The sequence below is a fragment of the Columba livia genome, chromosome 1, assembly GCF_036013475.1.
Source record: "Columba livia isolate bColLiv1 breed racing homer chromosome 1, bColLiv1.pat.W.v2, whole genome shotgun sequence".
NCBI classification, from domain to species: domain Eukaryota; kingdom Metazoa; phylum Chordata; class Aves; order Columbiformes; family Columbidae; genus Columba; species Columba livia.
This window is the reverse complement of record NC_088602.1, coordinates 142,734,270-142,754,329: the sequence shown is the minus strand read 5'-3', so window position 1 is coordinate 142,754,329 and position 20,060 is coordinate 142,734,270. Positions and strand designations below refer to the sequence as shown.

Below are 20,060 nucleotides of genomic sequence, written 5' to 3'. Positions count from 1 at the left end.
AACGACATGTAAACAGGGAGAAACTGAAAGGGAATAAGGTAAAAGAAAAATGCTTTCAGAGGACTCTGAGCTATTTCAACAGCATTAATCAGCAGTTATTTTCAAATGTTAGTTTATTGTATATGAGTGGTTTCTTTTACATGTTAGCAAATTGTAAGAGCAAATCTTTCCAATAATGTGGCCCTACAGAGGGGTACAAAAGGAAAAAGAAGTAAGCCCACTTCTAAGGGTGATTGATCATCAGAACTACCGTGCTATTTGGAAGATTTTGAGAGAAAACTATACATGAAAGTTAAGAATTCAGTTTAAAAAATCATTACATTAAATCACCTTTGTTATTACATAATTGTAATTTATAATTATGACAATTTTTATTTGGTATTTAAAAAACCTATTTTTTAACATATGTAATACTATTTTACAAAAGAAAATGAAAGATAAAATCTTTTCTCGTGGCATCTTGGACATTAATTAACACTCACAACTACCTTCCCCCTCTCTGAGAAATCAAGTTTAGGACTCAGTCTGAGCACATTCAGACATCTGACTGCCCTGCGCTGAAGCAGAGGGAAGGAGTTAGTCAGACATGTAACCCAGTGTCCAGTTTTGACTGATCATTTAATCTTTTCGTGTCCTGACATAACTAGCCAAATATTCAAGTACCAGAATATCTCAGTGAAAGAAAGCAAGGAGCTTTAATCTAATTAGAAATAATACATTCTACATTTAGCAGCTAGGCAGTCTCTAAAGGATAAAACATAACTTTGATTTCAATACAGGGTTGAAGGAAATATGTTCTGTCAAAGAAAATATTGTTCATGTGAAAAATGTCAATGAAAACAAGCACAATTTTATTTTGGTCAACCCCTTTGAACTGAATTGCTGAAGTATTCTCAGCTGCTCCCTCCTTTCATGAACTGTCCTTGATTTGCAATATGAAGCACATTAGAAAGCCTCAACTGGCAGATTTTCATATGGAAGAGCATTTTGTATAACGTCATAAAATGTAATACCGGAGTTTGACCCAGCTTTGTGGAAAAAGTCGTGCTGTTGAGCATTTTGTTTTCTATGACTTTTATCTGCTACATACATGTGTGAAGCATCTGCAATATCAGATACAACTTTTTCTTTGTGTGGCAAACTCAGTGAAAATCCATGAGCTGTTTGTGCCCAGAATAAAGCAAAATCCAGCAGCAGCACCCAAATTTCACTAAGTTGGTTTTAAAACAAAAACGTGGTACACAGATGACTGCAGTGGTGATTTGCACCCCTAAGTCACTGGCAAAGATACTGGTTTTCAACAGTTCAACATGCCTGAGTGACCCTTTTTGTGCTTGATACATTCAAAATCTGGAGGCTCTGACTCCTAAGGGGAAGAAAGACAGGACATCAGAGCTCCCATCCTCAGTGCCTGCTGAACATCTCATAAAACAAACCCTGGACCACCATAGACAATAAACCTGTCTCAGAAGACGAACCTGCAGACTACAGCAGTTTATGAGTTCCTCAAAAAGCAGAGTATCCATCTGTACTTGAGGAATAAGGGGACAAACTCCCTGCTGTCACAGATCCTCTACAGCATAAGAAATATTTCACCATCAGACAACCCTACCTTTTGTACCTTACACCATGGAAATTTGGTCCCAGAGGTATAAAGAAGGCTTCATTTTTGTTTAATTCTAAAGGTGGTAATGATTACTTGTAAGAAGAGGAAAATATATTGTGCATTTCAATTTTATTTTATTGTGGGGTTGTGTTTGGTTTTTGTTTGTTTGTTTGCTTGTTTTCCCCAGTTAGATGACTTACGTAGAAAGAGTATATGCTACCAGGATTATTCCTGAGCTGGACAATCTATGAAAATGAACATCTGACAAGTCCCAGATAATGTGCTGTTGAAGGTTAACAGTAGACTGAACTAGGCAGAGTAAGCAGTATCCATCTCTTCCTCCTTTTTTTTTTTTTATATTTTCTAGTGTATAGACACTAGCATATAGAGATATCAGTGTTTCCCATCATTTGTTCAAAGATCCACTTATATTCAAAATTCTGCTTCTCCCCTGCTTTTTTTTTGGACTGCCTGCTTTATTCCTCCTCTCCATCTTGCTTTTTTTTTTCCTTAAAAAAAAAGGAGTTCAAACAGAGAATTGGAATTCAGAGGAAGCCCTCAGTAAGTGTCTGACTGTCCATCACACTGAGAGGCAGATCACAATCTACAGGACTAAAAAAATCTACCACACCTCGAGGGTAAGGGACAGGACAACATAAGACACCCCTCACATATGAACAGGACCACGTGGCTGACTTGGGAATGATAATCAGCAGCTGCAATGGAGAACCTGGCAAGTGCTCAGCTATGCTGCCAGATCAGGCTGTTTTATCAAACATGAATGCAGAGATAAAGCTGATGTCCTTTGCAGAGGGTGAAAGTGTATGGATTAAGACAGTCTATATGACAAGTGGGTTGAATTTTGTCTGCTTTTGAACCGGAGCGTGGCTTGTGACAAGCAAAAGAGGAATGCAGATATTTCTTTGTAGCATTCAGAGAACGCACATTTTAGTTTCATCACCTCTTCAAGGCTACTGGAGGGATCCACACAGCCTGTGGCTTGGTGTATCTGTGCACTGCCCCTTTCGTTCTAGTGTTGCTCAGGATACATGGTTCATCTTTTCATAGGTGCTAAGTTTTTGGCCAGAAAACCCTGTCAGCTGCCTTTGGCTAACATAGCAGGAAAGAAAGAATGGAGATTACTCCTCAACATAATATTTTTAAGAAGGGTCCCATATTTGCCTTTAACATGTTGAGATGCTAGTACCTAGAGAGGGTTGGAGAAACCAAAGAGAATGAAAATGGCAACAGCAGACTGAGAAAACTACAGTAGGATGGATATAAATCAACGTGATATGCTAAAAGCAAAATCTTCAGCGGTGATGAATCAGCACAATTCTAGAGATTTCCCTGGAGTTGCACTCATTTACCCCAGGTGAGGACTTAATTCTCTGTTTGCAAGTCTCTAGAACATTAAGGTATCATTTCCTAATTTCCATAATAAATTATGTTTTAAAATGCAAGCAGAATGTTTGGCATTAACTCCCAATAAGAATTTCACAGTTTTTAAATGAGATCCTGCACATCTGATATTTGAACAAGAGTCTTCCTTTTACATTATTGTCTTTAATCTCCATTATTTACACCAAGCCATATGCTACCACGCTTTACATGCTACTGCAGAGGAAAATACCCAGTTGAAATACTGGAAATTAAAACCATAGATTTTGTTAGTCAGCATCTATTTTAGCCACCATTTACTATGCCATTGCACATAGGTTGCAAATTTTCTTTATTTTCATTTAATTAATCAAGAGGCTTGAAAATCTAACCTAATTAGTTTACACACACTTGGCCAGATGGTTTTGTCTCAAATACTTATCTCAGAAAAAATAAGCTTTGTTTTTCTCATAATCATCTAAAACTCAATACCATACTCTTTCATATCACTTAAAATGTACCTAACTCCAAGAATATTAACAGAAATTAGATAAAGCAAGTACTCCCTTCACATTAGCATATTAGTGATTTTAAGGTATTTTGAAAACTGTTATTCATTTTATCAGCATGATTCTCCGAAGGGATGTAGTTTGATTTACTCTCAGACTAAGAACGAATTTCTGAAGACGCTCCAGGAGGGAGACACCGCTCCTCCTTGTGGCACATGCAATAATTGCAGCAATTGTCTCATTTTCTCAAAACTTCGATAAGAGAACGATAGAAAAGGACAGAAAAAGTGAGGGGGCTAAGACGTATAATGAAGCAAATCTACATCTGGTTTGCAAGTGAGAAGGCTGTATTTGCTGTTAACCTCCTTTTTCCATAGCATTTCTTTACATTCTGAAAGTAGAGATACGATTTGAGTTTGATTTTGTCAAGCTCAGGAGAACAGTAGCACCACTCATTCATCAGGATGAAGGACTGAGTACATGTGTTACATTCGGGGGGTTTTTGTTTGTTTCTTTGGGGTTTTTGTTTGTTTGTGTGTGGTTTTGGTTTGGTTTGTTGTTTTTTTTCTTTTTTTCTCTTCTTGTGTAGCTAGGAAAAAAAAAAAAAGACACAACAACAAAACAACAAATCTGTAAATTGTTTTCACAGAAGTCAGATGACACAGTTGACAATGATACTACACAACTTTAAGACCTGGCAATGGAATTAATAACCACGAGCAGCAGAGAGTTTGAACATAATATTAGTAATGATCCACGATAAAAATATGTCTTTCATGTCAATACAACTTGCAATGCCAACTAATCTGAACAGAAAAAAAAAAAAAAAGCTTTAAGGCCGATTCAAACTGGATTACGGAACATTCATGGTTCTTCTTGATGTGTATATCCACTGAATCAGGAATAAGCAAAGGAAAAAAGAAAATCTGAGCTACCCAGGTACTCCAACAGCCACAGTTCTGATTGTACAATTTTGATAACTACTAAAGGAGCAGAAGAAATGGCACATTCCCAAAATGAACTGGCAAGGCTTTTTATTTGTTTTAAAAAAACAAGTTTTCTGACACTGCAATGCTTAAGGCTGATTTGTTATTTATTAGAATAACAAATGATTGGTAAAGTTATAGCTGTAATCCAAAAATACAGCCAGCTACTAATGAAATACAGCCAGATACTAATGATATAATATTATATTTCATAAAAATTGCCATACTAGAAACAAGTCTCTTCTACAAATGGAAACTGAAGGGATTCCCTTGCAACAGCTGAAAGATGTCACATCTACCCTCATGGGCTTCCCTCCATAGGGCATCCTCAAGCTTTCTCGCCAAACTCTACGCTAGAGCACTAGTTTGGTTTGTTGGGTTTACATGATGGATCGTATTTTCACTCTGGTCCTAGGGAGTTATGCAGTGTTCAGACACAGCAGAGAAAAATGTTATTCAAAAGAAGTTCATATTTTGTTCACATCTTCTCAAGGGCACATTCACGTATGTTGTCAAGCCTTGTACTGAAACAAAGGCTGTAAGTTACATATATTGAAATACAGTGGTAATAAGGCAACTGAAATTGTTTGAAAACCAAGGCACAATTAGCTTAATAGAGTTCAGAAAAGATAATTGCTTTTCAGATATTGGTTTGCGTAACTCAAATGTTCATGGCCAAATTTCAATGCATATTAACTGTTTTAAAATACACATTAGTGTAAATTCAAATGAGATTTTAAAACCAATTTGGATAACGCACAGTTTCTACAATAAAGTTAACTCAGCCTTGAGGTGCTGCACATATGTGGTCTATGCCTAAGGTCAGTCTTTGACTCCCAGACATTGTTAATTATGTCTTTCTAAAAGCACAAAAAACATGTCTAAATTCTCAGAGCTGTAAATACAAGAGCTTTCTTCCAGATGTAACTGAACAAAAACAAGGAGGAAGAAGACATGTCTTAGCATCTGTTCTTCAACTGCCTAAGTGGGACTCATAACAAAGAAAAAAAAAAAAAAAAGCAGCAGACTTTTTAAAACCAGTTAAAAGGTTTAGGATAAACAGTGGGAAACAGGCTGCAAACATTGCAAGGATTTGGAGGCTTGGTAGATGAGAATGTGCATAACATATAACAGTTATAACAGTTTTTGCTGTACTATGTTCTTCTTTGCACTTCCCACTGACAAATTTCAGCTGGTGACCTGTACCAAGTCAGTCTCTTGAGTCACCAGCCAACATGAAGACTTTTATCAGCTACTGGACCAGTGAAAGCACTGATGATGCAACATACACTTGAAACCACTTGCTGCTCAGTCAACAGTTTGAATTTTGTGTGGGCTAATGCAATATATAGCCTAGTATAAACATTTTAAAAGCAGCCTGGAGATTTGAATAGCATTAATTAGCTCATCTTTGCTTTTGTACTGAGGAAAAAAAAAAATAGCTTCTTCTGGGCTTCAAGTACAGGTGAGAACAAACCCATAGGGAAAACCCTGGGTCAGCAAAAGACCTGCAGAGATTATTCTTAATCCCAGACAGCCAAATCCAGTTGCTCCATATGCAAAATGTATTTGTGGTAGCCTCTGATGTCTACAGAACAATCACATGGCAGTTGGTGATGGATGTGAGTTGTCAGCACTTAGCTGGGCTGGACAGAATCTTCTGCCATCTGCTTATTCTGCAGACTCAAGCTGTGTTTTTCTACTGTCCTCACTGCCTGACCCATCCATCCCAACATCATGAAGCGAAGACATGGAAATGCTCAGGGATTATGGGTACAAGGTGCTAGATACCAGAGCAAAATGCAACTCCAGGGCATCACATTTAACTTTATAGTGAATGTTCATGTTCTTATTCACCATCTTATGTAAGATGAAGAATGTCACAGTTGTAAATTCAGTAGTTTAAAGGAAGTATAAAAAACATTTTGAACTTTTATTGGCACAGGTCATGTTATGGTCAAAGTCTTCTAATGTATGACACTGGCAAGTGCTGCTGAATTTTAACCAATTCCTTTGAACCTTCTAGAATTCTTCTACCAACTGTTTGTACCAAGCATCTGTCTCCTCCTCCTTGACCAGCTATGTCAACACAACAAAGCAGCTTATACATCCTTTGTAGGCTTCCAAAAGCAGACCACATGATTTTATAGCATCTAGAAGATGTCTGAGTACAATAAAGGGCACAGCATGTTGTGTTATCACTGCGATGAGGGGAAGAGTTGAGCAATGGACAGATCTGAAGTGTTCTCTTCAGAAAGTGAACATTGGCTGGAACAGTCATTAGATATTGAACTTCAGACATCATGACCACTTATTGCTCAAGTGATATAAATGATAGACACTTCAGGATGCAGTTGTCCTTTTATTGAAATGTAAAATAAATTTGTCACCAATTTCCTTGGCAGTGGGATATGATCCTGAAACAATAACCGTAAAATAAAGTCTGTAGTGCTCAGACCCTCTTAGATTCTGTTCCCAAGATAATTCATTGCCACAACACCCACTTTCTATTCTTCTCTGGTTTCTTTAAACCACAGGCTCAAAAGTTTCAGAAAATTTCAGATCCCCATCAGTGTTCTGGATAATGCACTGGTTTCACTGTTACTCACCCGAGAGCAGAACGTGTTACATGTTTTGTCATGACACTCCATCATCTGAAGTCCCGTCACATCATCCCTCATGCTAGTGCAAAAGCATTCCCTGCAACCATCTTCCCAGGTTGTCCCAACAGGGTAGACTATGTTGCTGTGCACACACACCTGTTGAATGCAACAATTAATACATGAAAGAGTACACTACTGCTTTAGGGGCACATGGCTGGCTCCAAAAGGCTGCTTTTCAAGATGTGAAAACTACCATAAATTTTATGGAATATTTTGAACTCGGTGAAAATGCTACAGGTCTTAAAATTGTGGCCACTGTACTGAGGAAAGGAAAATAAGTGCAACCAAAGCTGCAGTTGTATAAAGAATAGACTGGAGAATTTCATCTGGAGTCAGTGGCGTTGCCCAGGTCTCACTCAGTTTCCCTGGAAGTATAATGTGATCCAATATTTAGAGATAATAAACAATGAGTCCTGTAGAAGAAGACATGCACACAAAACTATTTCCAGCTACATCAGCTGATCTGAAAAGATCCTACTTTGAGCTACAAGCATACACTGTCTTGTAACCTTGGGCCATCATAGCTACCACAAAAGTACTGCCATCTTTCTATTGTACTTCCTATTAGTAAATTTTACAGCAGGTTATTAAGATGAACATAATTTATTTTTATAGATATAGCAAGTAAGTCAGAAATATAAAATGACTTTTGCAAGGTCAAGAGCTACTTAGCAACAGAAAATAAAGGCAACATCTGAGCTGCAAGACAATGTACGCCTGTATTAAACTGTTAGGTAAGGTTGTTTCAATGAAAAGGTCACCTTGCCCTGCAACCTCCCCTCTAAGCAACCTTATCTTAAAAGATCACATAATATAACAACTTAATAAAAGGTTGGCAAAATAAGGAAAAATATATCCTGGTGAAGTTGTAACTCAGGTATTAATTTGGCAAAAATTTAGTAGTGGCAATATAGTTCATATAGGATAGAATGCCTCCTCAGGCAGAGGCAAAGGTAATCAATGGCCAAAGTAGCTTAGGTCTAAGGTGTCCCAAATATTTCAGTAAAGTTAGTACAAGATCAAAAGAATATATAGTATCTGTATTGATCCATAAACAAGTACCTCTGTTATTTGGAAACAAATTAAAAATTTTAAAATTACCTCTGAAATTCCTAATGCTTGAATAAGCTTGAAATATCAAATGTTTTTAAGGGTTTTGGTTGGTTGTTTATTTAAATACATAGACACATACATATATATATTTAAATCTGGTTATTTCAAAGTCACAAAAATTGCATTGGTTATGTTAGGATAAATGACTGCAATAAAAAAAGTAACAGTGTGATGCATCAGTGTATTTCTCTTAGACACAGGTAAATTAAAATACCCTGGCATCAATATCTGGTAGTCTCATGGTGGGTGTGTTTAATACCTAGCTACCCACTTCCTTTGGAGCTGTCACTCCATGTGTAAAAGGTCCTCTCCTCTGTGGAAATGACACTTAATTCCTCTTACCCTGCCTGGAACGCAGGTGGTAGATACGCAGCCACAGTCATTGGTGAGAGATCTGGAGAGATATCCCAGGGGGCAGCTCACTGTTGAGTTCGTACAGCTGCAGGTACACTCATATTTGTCACAGCACTCTGTTTTCTTAACAGTCAGCTCTCGATGCGGTGGGCAGGAAGGTCTTTGAACTAAGGTGCATGCTTCTCTGTTACACACTAGCAGAAAAAGGTAGGTATTATGTCAAGCCCATGGCATTTCACAGTGCTGCAAGTGAACAAGACAGTTCTCTGGCAGCAAGACACTAATTGCTACTGCAAGCAGTTATAAATCTACTTAAAGACTAACAAGTAATGTGGGTGTAAAAGACCTAGGTCGAAGATTGTACTGCAGGTTCAGAAACAGTTCCTACCCTGCCAAAAAATTCTTGTCTCATATACAATCAAAAAGATTTGTAAAATAAGCATCAAAGACAGAGTACACACATCCAAGAGCAAAGTGTTTCTCTTTTCCTTAATTCAAAAGTATACTTAGAAAGTGCCAACAATAACCTTCTTCCAGGACTGTGAAATCATTACATGTCCACTGGTTCCAAAACTAAACCTTTCAGAGGGAAAAAAAAAAATGTCTAAAGGAAGTTGTTGGTGTTGCTCAAATGCAATGTTCCAGTGTCACTCCCTGCCAAAAAAAAAACCATATAGAACAAAAAATGAAAAAAGAAAAAAGATCTTACCACATGTGTAATTTGGTCTGCATTCTCCAGGGTTGGTCAGAGCAAGCTGCAGGCCAAACTCACAGGCAGGTGCAGGAGGCAAATCACAGGAAACCAGATCACAGACTAAGAAGAGAAATTGAGAGAAGGTTTAAGACCATGCCAGACTAGTTAGACCTTAATAAAAGACAAACAAATACATGCATGTCCCCATTAAACTTTTTATTTTTCCCTACACTCAATTGCTATCCTAAAATATGAAGTAAGCTATCCTAAAATATGAAGTAAGCTAGAGTTCAGCAGGTCACCATTTGTTTTCAAAATAGCTTAGGGAACAGTTCAAGCTTGGGTTATGGGGATTAAGGTTCTAATGTTATATTTAATATGCAAATATAGACCATGCAAAAATAGATACTTGAAAAAAGACCATTCTAGTGTTACTTAGACAAAACTAAATTGCTCCATTCACTTCCTTATGTCTTACAGAAAGAGGGATAAAGTCAAGTTGGAAGACAATGGAGATTCACATCCTCAGGATTTATTTTTCCACACAGATGATTGTACAGTCAGTGGTTTCAAAACTGGAGCATTGCACTGAATTAAGGGGAAAAAAGGGGGATTGCATGCCTTTGAAGCATATGGTAAAAATATGGACCAAGAAGATTCAAACAGTTTATGAGAACCTACCACACTCATACTCAGGGCAGCACTGGCCAGGGTCCCTGCGCAGACGGGGAACTTCACAGGGACCACACTGGGGAGCTGGAGTAAGAAGAAAATATCCATAAAACAAGTTTGGATAAGAACTAGAAAACTAGGTAACAAAAACATCAGCTCAAGTCCAATCATATTTAGAGATAAACTAATTTACGTTTGGCAGTAGGGCAAGGTCGGACTGTGCAGTTTACTTTCTTGTCATCAAGACAAATGCAGATCTTGCAAGGCTCATCAGTTGGAATCCATGTTTCCATGTGCTTCATGAACACAAAACAAAACAAAAAAATTGTTAGAAAGAAAAAAAAAACATTCTGGTCACTGGTATGTTAGCGATGGGAGTGGGTGAGGGTAACATTATTTTGGAAAACGAGAAGACTATGCAGAATTGGTTGGTTTCTCTGTTAACAGTAAAAACCTAAGGAGACACATAATACTGAAATGACTGTAATGTACAAACTTAGCAAAAGATGTAAAGAATGCACGAATAGGATGAGTAATTACTATTGCTTTAAACATAAAAAATGCTCAGTTGTTATAAATGCAATTGCTGGCTATTGTGAGTAACAGTGGACTTGTGCAACTACATACCATGATTGAATTTTCAATAGTGATAAGGGAAACAACAATATCTTGGGAAATACATAGAAGTGGATGCTTTCCCAAATTAGTAGTGCTTAAACACAGATATATATATATACAGTGCATATTTTTAATTAAGACTTTATTTGTGAGTGGACTGAAGACTGAAAAACACTACAGCAACCCCAAATCTGAGACCATCACTGTGATGATTACCTGGAGGTAATAAGCACATTCAGAAACTGTCAGTAAGGTGTATCATTATTCAATCACTGCTCCTTCTCATGAGGGAAATCATTGATGTTAAAGTTGTATCTACCTATAAAGAGCTATCTACATTTAACACCCATGTAAGTAGGGAGGTAAAAGTAAAAAGACACACTGTGAGACAATAGTGTTCATTTACACAATCAATCCAGGTTCTGGGTGAGAACATGTATGGTAGATCAGGATGCCAGAAGAGGAAAAAGTATCATCCAGAAAACTCTGGAGTGTAGTTTAAAAATAGCAGTCTGCAGAAGCCTTTAGTAATAAGAAAAAAGGATGTAAATAGCTAAGCACACTGCCACCTGTATCTAGAGATATCTGTATTTGAAGCCATCACAGGAGTCTGAAAAGACAGTTAATTTTCAAAGGTTATCAGCATGCCAAGGATAAGACACCAGGCACACTAGAATAAGCCAAACAGAGGTTTAGCAAAGCTTTGGAACCAAATAACTTATGGTTGGTTAATCCATAGGAAATCTATTTTAGTCAAAAGAAGCTTGCATTGGTAGTACAAAACATTATCTCAGGGCTGGGAAAAACAACTCAGGGCCCTCTGCCAGAGCATTCAATGGCTTCAGGGTTAAAAAGTCTTGAGAGGGCAGCTGATAGAGAATGCCTACATTTGCAGGTGGTAACGTGAAAAGCATGCGGATGTTTCAAGGCACAGAGAAAGAGAATCAGAACACTTGCTCTAACATTTTCAGCAGCCTTGATTTTCACACAGGATATATATATATATTTAATACTTCAGCAGAAGTAGGAGTCTCTTTCTAATATCAGAAGAAATGAGAAGAAAGAACATGAACACCACGTAGACCTCTATATGGGCACTGGTACTGAGAGTGCTGTAAGCTTAGGCATGATCTGGGATAGAAAGGAACAGAGGAATGAATATCAGAGGGCAAGAAGGGGGTTAAGGAAATCATAACCCACTACCAATTACACTGCCTGTTGTATTGCTCACACAGCTAATCCTGCAATGGTAGAGACATAAAATGGCTGTGTGAGCTGATCCTTCCCTGCCCACCACCTCCCCATCCACACAGCAGCTGCATCTAAGCCTTGCCATTGGGATACAGATGAGAGGTTTTCAGAGTTAAAACCCCAGTAAGGGGTATGCGGCAATGCGTGAATTTCAGAACTTCTGCGGAAACAAGTAGATATCACTTCAGATTTTATTCCAAAAATGCATGCTGAGCTTTTTTCCGTGAGGGATTGAAACAATTATTTAAATGGAAAATGCACTGTGTTGCCTGAGGATTCATGGATTTAAGGCACACAGATCCTAGACTTTAATCTGTATTTGCAATAACCATTTGATATAGAATTATAATGCAATAACTAGCGTTATCAGAGTCATCAAGAGTTGTGTACAATTGATCTGTGTTTAGGACAGTGATGATATATATTGCAAGCTATTTTTGCGTTCAAGAGAAATAATAAGATTTTTTTCTATTTCTTTTATTACAAAAATTATTATGTTTTTTTTTTTTCCCTTTCATTGTACCAACTCCATAAGCACCACACAAATCCAATGATACTGTATTTGAAACAAAGATCCCAAACAGAATACAAATTAAAAAACATGGCTATTTGTATGGAGATACTGCAGTCTTAATTAATCCTTCAGAAAACATTTTGTTTTGAAAAATGTTGTTGAGGTAATGCAGTTGTGAAATGAAAGAACGCACTTTCCCTATGTCTTCCCTCTTGCTGTCAAAATCCATAGGTTATATATACCTGAGGCTATACCATAGGGTATGTATGCTTGAGGTTTAATGCTGTTAGAGTCCTGTACCAGCCCCTTGCCCAGCAGTAGGAAACCCTCAAAACATTATTTAGTGAATACTTTTTCATGTTGCTGGCAGTACCAACAGGCAGCACTAAGGCACAAGCCACGGCAAAGCAGGATCCTCAGACCCACGTGGATGTGTCCTGTGTGAGAGGCACCCGCAGGTCTCTCAGTGCCACTAGTACAGCTCTTGCATTGGCAAAGCAGAGCCTGGAACACTTGCTTCACCAAGTCAGGTGTGTTACTCGATCGTACCCTATGACCTAAAGAAAGGTGTTTGTGCTGTTAAGTTTGATGCTTTTGCCATTGTGTTAATCAATGCAAACAGTATTTAAAAGAGATGTTTCAGCCTCAGATGGTCTTTCCTTCCTTTTAGTTTAACTATAAATGTTTACAACACATTTCTTGCTGAGCAAAAAGCAAGTCTAAATTTGCCTGTGTAAGATCAAGTTGTTCATAATACATATATTCATTTACTTGTAAAAATCTGTCTTTTTACTTAAAGAGTAGACACACACACAGGCTTCTGTTATTTACAGAAGACTACGTTATAAAAACAATCATGTTTTTGGCAGCAGGTTTGATGAGTATGATAAGACCATCCAAAAATCTTAAGAATCTCAAGCTCATAAAATACAATACTGAAATTAAAGCACCTTCTTCTTAAAGTCCCACAACAAAACTGCAGATTTAAGAGGACTGGCTGACTTAGGTAAAAACTCCCAGAGCTGAGTAGCTGGGGGTGAAGAGGAACAACTTCTGTTACTTGGAACAGGGGACACAGGGAGGAGCTTGCATGCATGCTGTGTGATGTTGAAAGGGAAATGAACAGCCTCTTTCACTTCAGTCTAACACCTGGCACCTATAGCTCTTCCCAATTGCATTGTGTCACAGAGAGGTCTAGCTTAGCTGAGGAAAGTGGATTTTCAGTCCAACAAAAATGATCCATTTAATTAAAGATACAATGCTTAAGGAAAAAAAAACAAACAAACAAACAAAAAAACCTAAAAACTAACAAAAAACCCCAAACAACAACAGTAGAGTAATACAACTTGATATAAGGTCATCTTCATCTCACTGCTCCCCACCAACCACTGAAAACATTTCAGCAAGCTTTGCAAAGAAAATACATTGTAAGTAAGGTTTCCAGATTTATGATTAAATTGTCATTATTGGTAAAACCCTGCTGAATTGAGGTGTTTATCTTGGTAAATCTTGACTTATGCCAATTCTTCCTCTCTTTCCTCTACACTTTCCTCCCCACAAATTTGTCATGCATTTCCGGGTCTGTACAGTTCCAGCTGTCAATTTTATATCCATCCCAGCCAATTTCACACCAGGAGAGCTACGTAGGAATGACAGCCAGCCAGTTATGAGGAACTGAGTTAGAAAATAAAGTATCCAAAGGGGAAAATAGTTAGAGTTATAAGGCAGATTTACTTGCAAAAGTACAAAGCCCAACCACTCACAAATGTAAGCTGTCAAATATATAGTTACCTGATGGTGAGTGCCATCTTCACTGACACATTGTGTGCAGACTCCTTCATCAACACAGCTGTCATTAAAAATCACCTGTCCATCTGGACAGAAGCAGCCTTCTGTGGGATAATGCGTGCAGACACTGAGTTTGGCAGTATTCTCACAGTGCTTTATGCAGTCTTTGTGGCAGTGATCATATGTCAAATATGTGGGACATTTCATTGCTGAGAAAGACAGAAAAAGTAGTCATTAGATAAAGATCTGAAATGTGGGTTAGTGTTTCTACTCACACTTTCTTTAGAATTCTGTTCAGGTTTTTGAAAGCCATCATATGATGAACGGACTTTGTCCTCTGCAGCCACTCCACTAACATCTTTGAGTATGTTAATAAATTTTGAAAACTAACAAAATCCACCTTGGAAAGCAATTGAAGGCATTTGCTTAAGTTACAGTCCATGAAGAAAACATCAAGCCACATTTTCAGGTCCCATGAATCAGCAAAGTGTGACTTAAACTGATAATGACACAATGCCTTACATGAGCTAACAAATAGCCTGACTCTGTTTTCAGCACTGGGAAACATAAAAATTTAGAACCACCCTTACATGTACTAGAGAAGCACTGATAACAGCACATGGTTAGGAGATATCCAGGACAGACTCAAGCATTGAACAGAGACTTTTTTGACAACTTGATAGGCAGCAGTGTTCCCAAGCAACTAAAAAAGCCAACAAAAAGAACAGTTTGATACTTCAAAACTGAACCTGCTGGATTTTTGTGCCTTATTAACTGAATTGCCTTATTAATGGAATTAACTGAACGAAGGAAAGTTACGTTCCTCCCTAAGCCAACACATAAATTTTTACTGATGAATTCACAATACTGACGGTATTGTCTCTAAAAGGACACATAAAACTAAGACTATAACTATTCAAGAAATCCATAGATACAGCTTCCAGACTGTGTACTCCCTCAAGTCTACTTTTTTTTTCTCTATAGCTTCAATTAGGAAAAGTTGTTCTTATTTCCCAGTTTGTGACTGCTGTGAAGGTTTTGGTTTTTTTGTTTTGTTTTGGTTTTTTGTTTGTTTGTTTGTTTTTGTTGTTTGTTTTTTTTTTTTTTCCAGTTTTCTGAAAAAAACACTGTAAGGAAATTACCAAATGAAGATCTAATCTCTCAATCAAGCAAGTGTTCATCAGCTGAAGTGCCTACACGCACCCTAGTTACCCAAAGGAAACAGAGAATAAAAACCTTTAACATTAACCCTTTTCTGTTTCAAGCCATGCTGAAATGCTGATTATTTCTGGTGTGTTGGAGTCTATGATTGTATGTGTGGATAGCCATCATAATTCAGCAGATAGAGAGGAATTTGAAAAGCCACAGGAACTTGATAGAGAGTCTAGTCCCACCACGAAATGCTTTGATTTGATTCCAAAACCACAAAAAGGTCTATCCAAGTAAAATAGGAGAAATTGCCTGCTTATAAACCTGTACTAACAGCTACTTAGATGTTTTCCAGAAAAACTCATCCCCAGAAACAGTTCTGTAAACCAGATGACTACAGTAAGTACCAGTGCTTATTGCCTGTGACTGTCTCACATCAGTTCTAATGAGTGAAAATGCATCCACAGCAACTGTTAAGGTAGTGTGTCATCTACTTTTTTATTCCAGTGTCAGTAAAAATACTCAGCACACTGGTTTTAATCTTCTTACCTGCCACTAGTCCTAAGGCAAATCTAGTAAAACTCTGCACAAAATTAGATTAATTTATTTTAGAGTTTAATGCTGATGTACATCAGCATAGAACCTGAACAGTTGCCATGCAGAATCAATGCCAATGTTTAAGTCTCTAACATACTTCATGTAGCATGTAGCCCCTTTTCCTTCATCCTCTTTTGACTGGCATTAAGGAGCCAGGTGTGTGAAAAATGCAATGAAGAACTATGCACTAGCCTTCAGATATGCTATCAAAAAGCCCGTGTAAATCAGCAATGTTTTTTCAAGGAAAGTAGAAACGAGGTGGTTATAGTGTGAACGTGTTTGTTTTGAAGTCGCCTCTGTCTTTGGGGTCATGGGAATGATATGTGCATAAGCAGTGTCAAGAGATGGGATAAACTCCATCAACAGAAAACCATCCTGAACATCTTTTCATAAAGCCACCTCTGACATATTATTGTCCTTTTGCTCCAGAGATCTGGCTACATTCGGCATGACTTACAGGTAACTCTGCTTTTTGTATGGAAATTTCTGGCAGGTGTAAGGAATGTGAGGAGGCATTAAGGACTCCCCAGTCAGCCTCAGAAAAAAAATATTTCAACAAGCCATCCTTCTGGCTGCCTATTTCAATGCTCACTTCAAATTCTTATTGCTTCTGAATAAAAAGGGAAAGACTAGAAAAAGGGGAGGTAAGGCTGAAACCCAAGTAATAGAACAGTAATTCTTTAGCCAAATTAGTTTAAAAAGAAATTATGTCAAATACTAGCCTGTATGATGCTACTTGGTCACTCATTTGTATTGTAATCTCAAGCTTGTGGGCTCCATCAAAAAAAAAAAAAAATGACCTTTTCTTGTAAATAGGAAATAGAATAGTAAAAGAAAACCTGAGGAGAAACAAAAAGTTTCCCAGAAACCTATGATAGTACATTTCAAAGGGTCACCTGGCATATTGAGGTATTGTCATTTTTTTGACTGCTTATTTTTCCATTAAATTACAGTAGTCATTCCTAGTAGGTACTGGTTGAGAGAAAATAATCACTATGAGGATCTACAGAAGGTGCAAGTCCATCAAAATAAAATAAACCACTTAACAAATTCAGAGTGAATGATCTAGTGATAGTATGCAATGGCATTCACTCTGAATTTGAGGCCCAAATGGGTAAGACAAAGCATCCTTGGTTACAGTACTAAATAGATATTTAGGGGAGTGTTTTTCAGACTTGTGATACATCGAAAAAGGAACATGTCCTTCCAGGCAACCATTCCAGTCCTTTTTATCAGTAGTTTCAGTAGCACAAATTGAGCAGCTCGCTATCTAGCTCCTGAGGTCACATACTGCTGTCTTGCCTTTTGCCTCGCTGTACTGCCATGTGCAGCCAAGAGGACAGCTAAAACCCCAGTGCCAATGAAGCTGAAGTGCATAATACACCAGAGCAAATAGCTCATCAGCTGCCAGTCAACCTCCCTGCATTGCTCAGACAAGGTTTTCTTAAATCTCCTTTAACAATCCTCTTTACCCAAAGTAATATATCTAGAAGGGTTTTTCCAGTGTTCTTGGGAGTGTTTTCAAGGCCACATTAAACCAACTAAGGTCAGTGCTGCCAATAAAAGGGGCAGTTCCCTCTCTTACTCTATCTCCTCACCTCAGCTGCTCTTTCCTGCTGTCACTTTTTTCCTTTTATAGCCAGTTTTCACAGCTCACCAAGTAGCATGTGAAGACTACTGCCAGAACAGCAAGAAGTATGGGAATGCATGACTGGAGGAGGAAGAGGAAAACTGTCCCAGATGAGCTGAAGGCAGATGTAAAGCCACCCCCTTACTGTTGAGTTCTAAGACATGGTTTAAATCCTTCAGCTGCTATGATCAGCAGCATGCCTTGCTTACACAGAGAATGAACAGGAGTGGATAATCTCAGTGTAGCTCCAATAAACAAATCCTTTACTAGCAGAAGTGGTTTAAAGGTTTCTTGTATCCCATCTCTCTCCTCCTCCTGGTCCTTGTTCTTGCTTCTCTGCCAGATGCCACTGCTCCTCAGTGGAGCAGGCACAGCCTGTTACGCATTTGCTTTCTAACCTGGCCCTTCAAAACAATCCAATGAAAGACAGAAAACACTTCAACAACCAGAATGGCCCATGAAAAACACTGTTTCCAAACGAAATACTTTTCCAAAAGTACCGGCAGCTGCTGAGTTCCATCCACATCCTCCTCAAAGACCCACAGCTTTACTGGGCAGTCCCAACTAGCAGTTTGATTCATATATTGTGAAAGCATCAACTACCTATCTAAATGTAATTCACATGCAAGCTAGTATTGGCAAGTACCTAGAGGGCATGTCCGCAATGCACTGAATAAGCTTAAAGAGCTGCTGAGAACACTCATGGAAACATCAGCATATGAAAATTAACAACTGCTCCTGTTGCAGCTGTCATTTATCTTCTGAGTATTTCTGCTTTCTAAGCAAAATTTGCTGACTGCTACCATTACTTGAGCTACACAGTTCAAAGGTGACTTGGCACCTCCACATGAGCTGCCATTTCTTTTGTAAGCACAGAATGAATGTATCTCAGTCCATTCATTAATCACTATATAAACAATCCCATTTCCATATGAATAAAGCTTTCTCTCCACACAGAGCTGAATCCCAGCATGTGTTGATATTACTAATGCAGTGATTTGTTAGAAATGATCTTCATATTAAGACAAAGCCTGTACTCTCACTGAAGTGGAGACTCTATTTAGCATTGTTATTAAACATGTAGTTGTAAAGTGATTAGGCTGAACTGTCTATTTAGTCATTAAAGTAACCTGTATAATGTCCCTGTAATTGGCCATTTTATTTTTGGCAGTTGCACATGTGCACCTGCTTACAGGAAGAATGCTGGCAATGATGCTATTGCCAGAACATGAATGACTGTTTTATGCAACTAGCGTTAAAATGGGCAACTCTCTGTCTATCCTTGTACATGCTGTGCAACACGATGGGAATTTGAAAACTGCAGAGTTATTAAGGTACTCTGCCGACATTCAGCCTTGGACATTATCATTTGCAAAGTCTGACTGAACTACTAAATTTGGAAAATGTGTGGCAATGTTCTCCCTCTGTTTTCTAGGACTATACTCCAAACAGACTGTGTTGTTACTTGAAAGATTCAGTCTGCAACAGTAGCACGTTGCTCAGTAACCTATCTTGGGAAGATGCTTGACACTAATTGGAGGCTCAGGGCCAAACTCACATTCACGTTCTTGACTTCCTATCCTACCATTCCCTTAGTCTGAATTAAACCATAAATAAAACCGAAATGTGTACTGAGTTTTTGTGGTATCATGTCTTTAGGATGCTGGTTCTTCACTTCCAAAATAAAAATTATCTGTGTAGCAAGAGAGAAAGAAAGCAAGGCAACAAGAACTGACTAAACTGGGATATCAAGACAGTGTATGAGCAGCTAGTTGGGAAAGAAAATGCCTACAGACATACACATTTCAGATTCTTGACTAAACCAGAAACACTATGAGTGTCTGAATGTCTGTAACAATCACTTCAGACAGGCTAACAGGATAAAGTGTTGAATAAGCCACCTCAAGAGTTAATTATTTGTATTTATCTATATGTTGCATTTTTTGGCAGAGCTTTGGGTATGCCTCATAAAAGGGAAGAAGAACAAATAAACAAAACAAAACCAAACAACCAAACCAAACAAACAGGAAGATAGGGAAGAACTTCTTGTGTTCGTAAGTATTTAGGGGAGTAGGTATATAAAGCAACAACCATCAGAATCTAGCACTAGCATGTTTGTCCTTCTTCTATTGGGCTTTGGGTAATTTGCAAAACTCATATCCTGCTATACTGCTTTATCACAGCACAAATATTTCACCTCCAAAACACAACTAGAAGTAGAAACAGATTTGCAAAGCAAATTACAGCTGGTTTGATCAGTGTAGCTGACATGTATCAGCAAGAAGATGCCACAGAGAGTGGCCATTTCCCCATCTGTCACTGCAGTAGAAACTTAAAATCACCCTGGCTCTTCCATCACGGTCTTAAAGGTTTACGCTTTGGTTGGAATGTGGGGAATTGTGAGACTTACAGTGAAAAGTCGTCTTTTGTGCCATTATGTTCACCTGGAACAGTGACAGGCTGGGAAGAGGTTTTACTAGTCCAAATTATGAGTTTCCCTGTCTGCCTTGCACAGATTTTTCAATGTCTGTACCAA

The 20,060-nt window shown here is 38.1% G+C and overlaps 1 protein-coding gene across 1 annotated transcript in view; it reads right to left on the bottom strand.

Annotated features, from left to right (window-relative positions):
• VWF (von Willebrand factor) overlaps nt 1-20,060 on the bottom strand; it is a 146,842-nt gene that overhangs the window by 21,723 nt on the left and 105,059 nt on the right. The window contains exons 38-43 of the mRNA XM_005510516.3: nt 14,152-14,357; nt 10,171-10,273; nt 9,987-10,061; nt 9,321-9,425; nt 8,600-8,805; nt 7,091-7,240 (exon numbers count right to left, since the gene is read on the bottom strand). Of these exons, the coding sequence (XP_005510573.2) occupies nt 7,091-7,240; nt 8,600-8,805; nt 9,321-9,425; nt 9,987-10,061; nt 10,171-10,273; nt 14,152-14,357 (845 nt within the window). The remainder of the gene's footprint in view (nt 1-7,090; nt 7,241-8,599; nt 8,806-9,320; nt 9,426-9,986; nt 10,062-10,170; nt 10,274-14,151; nt 14,358-20,060) is intronic.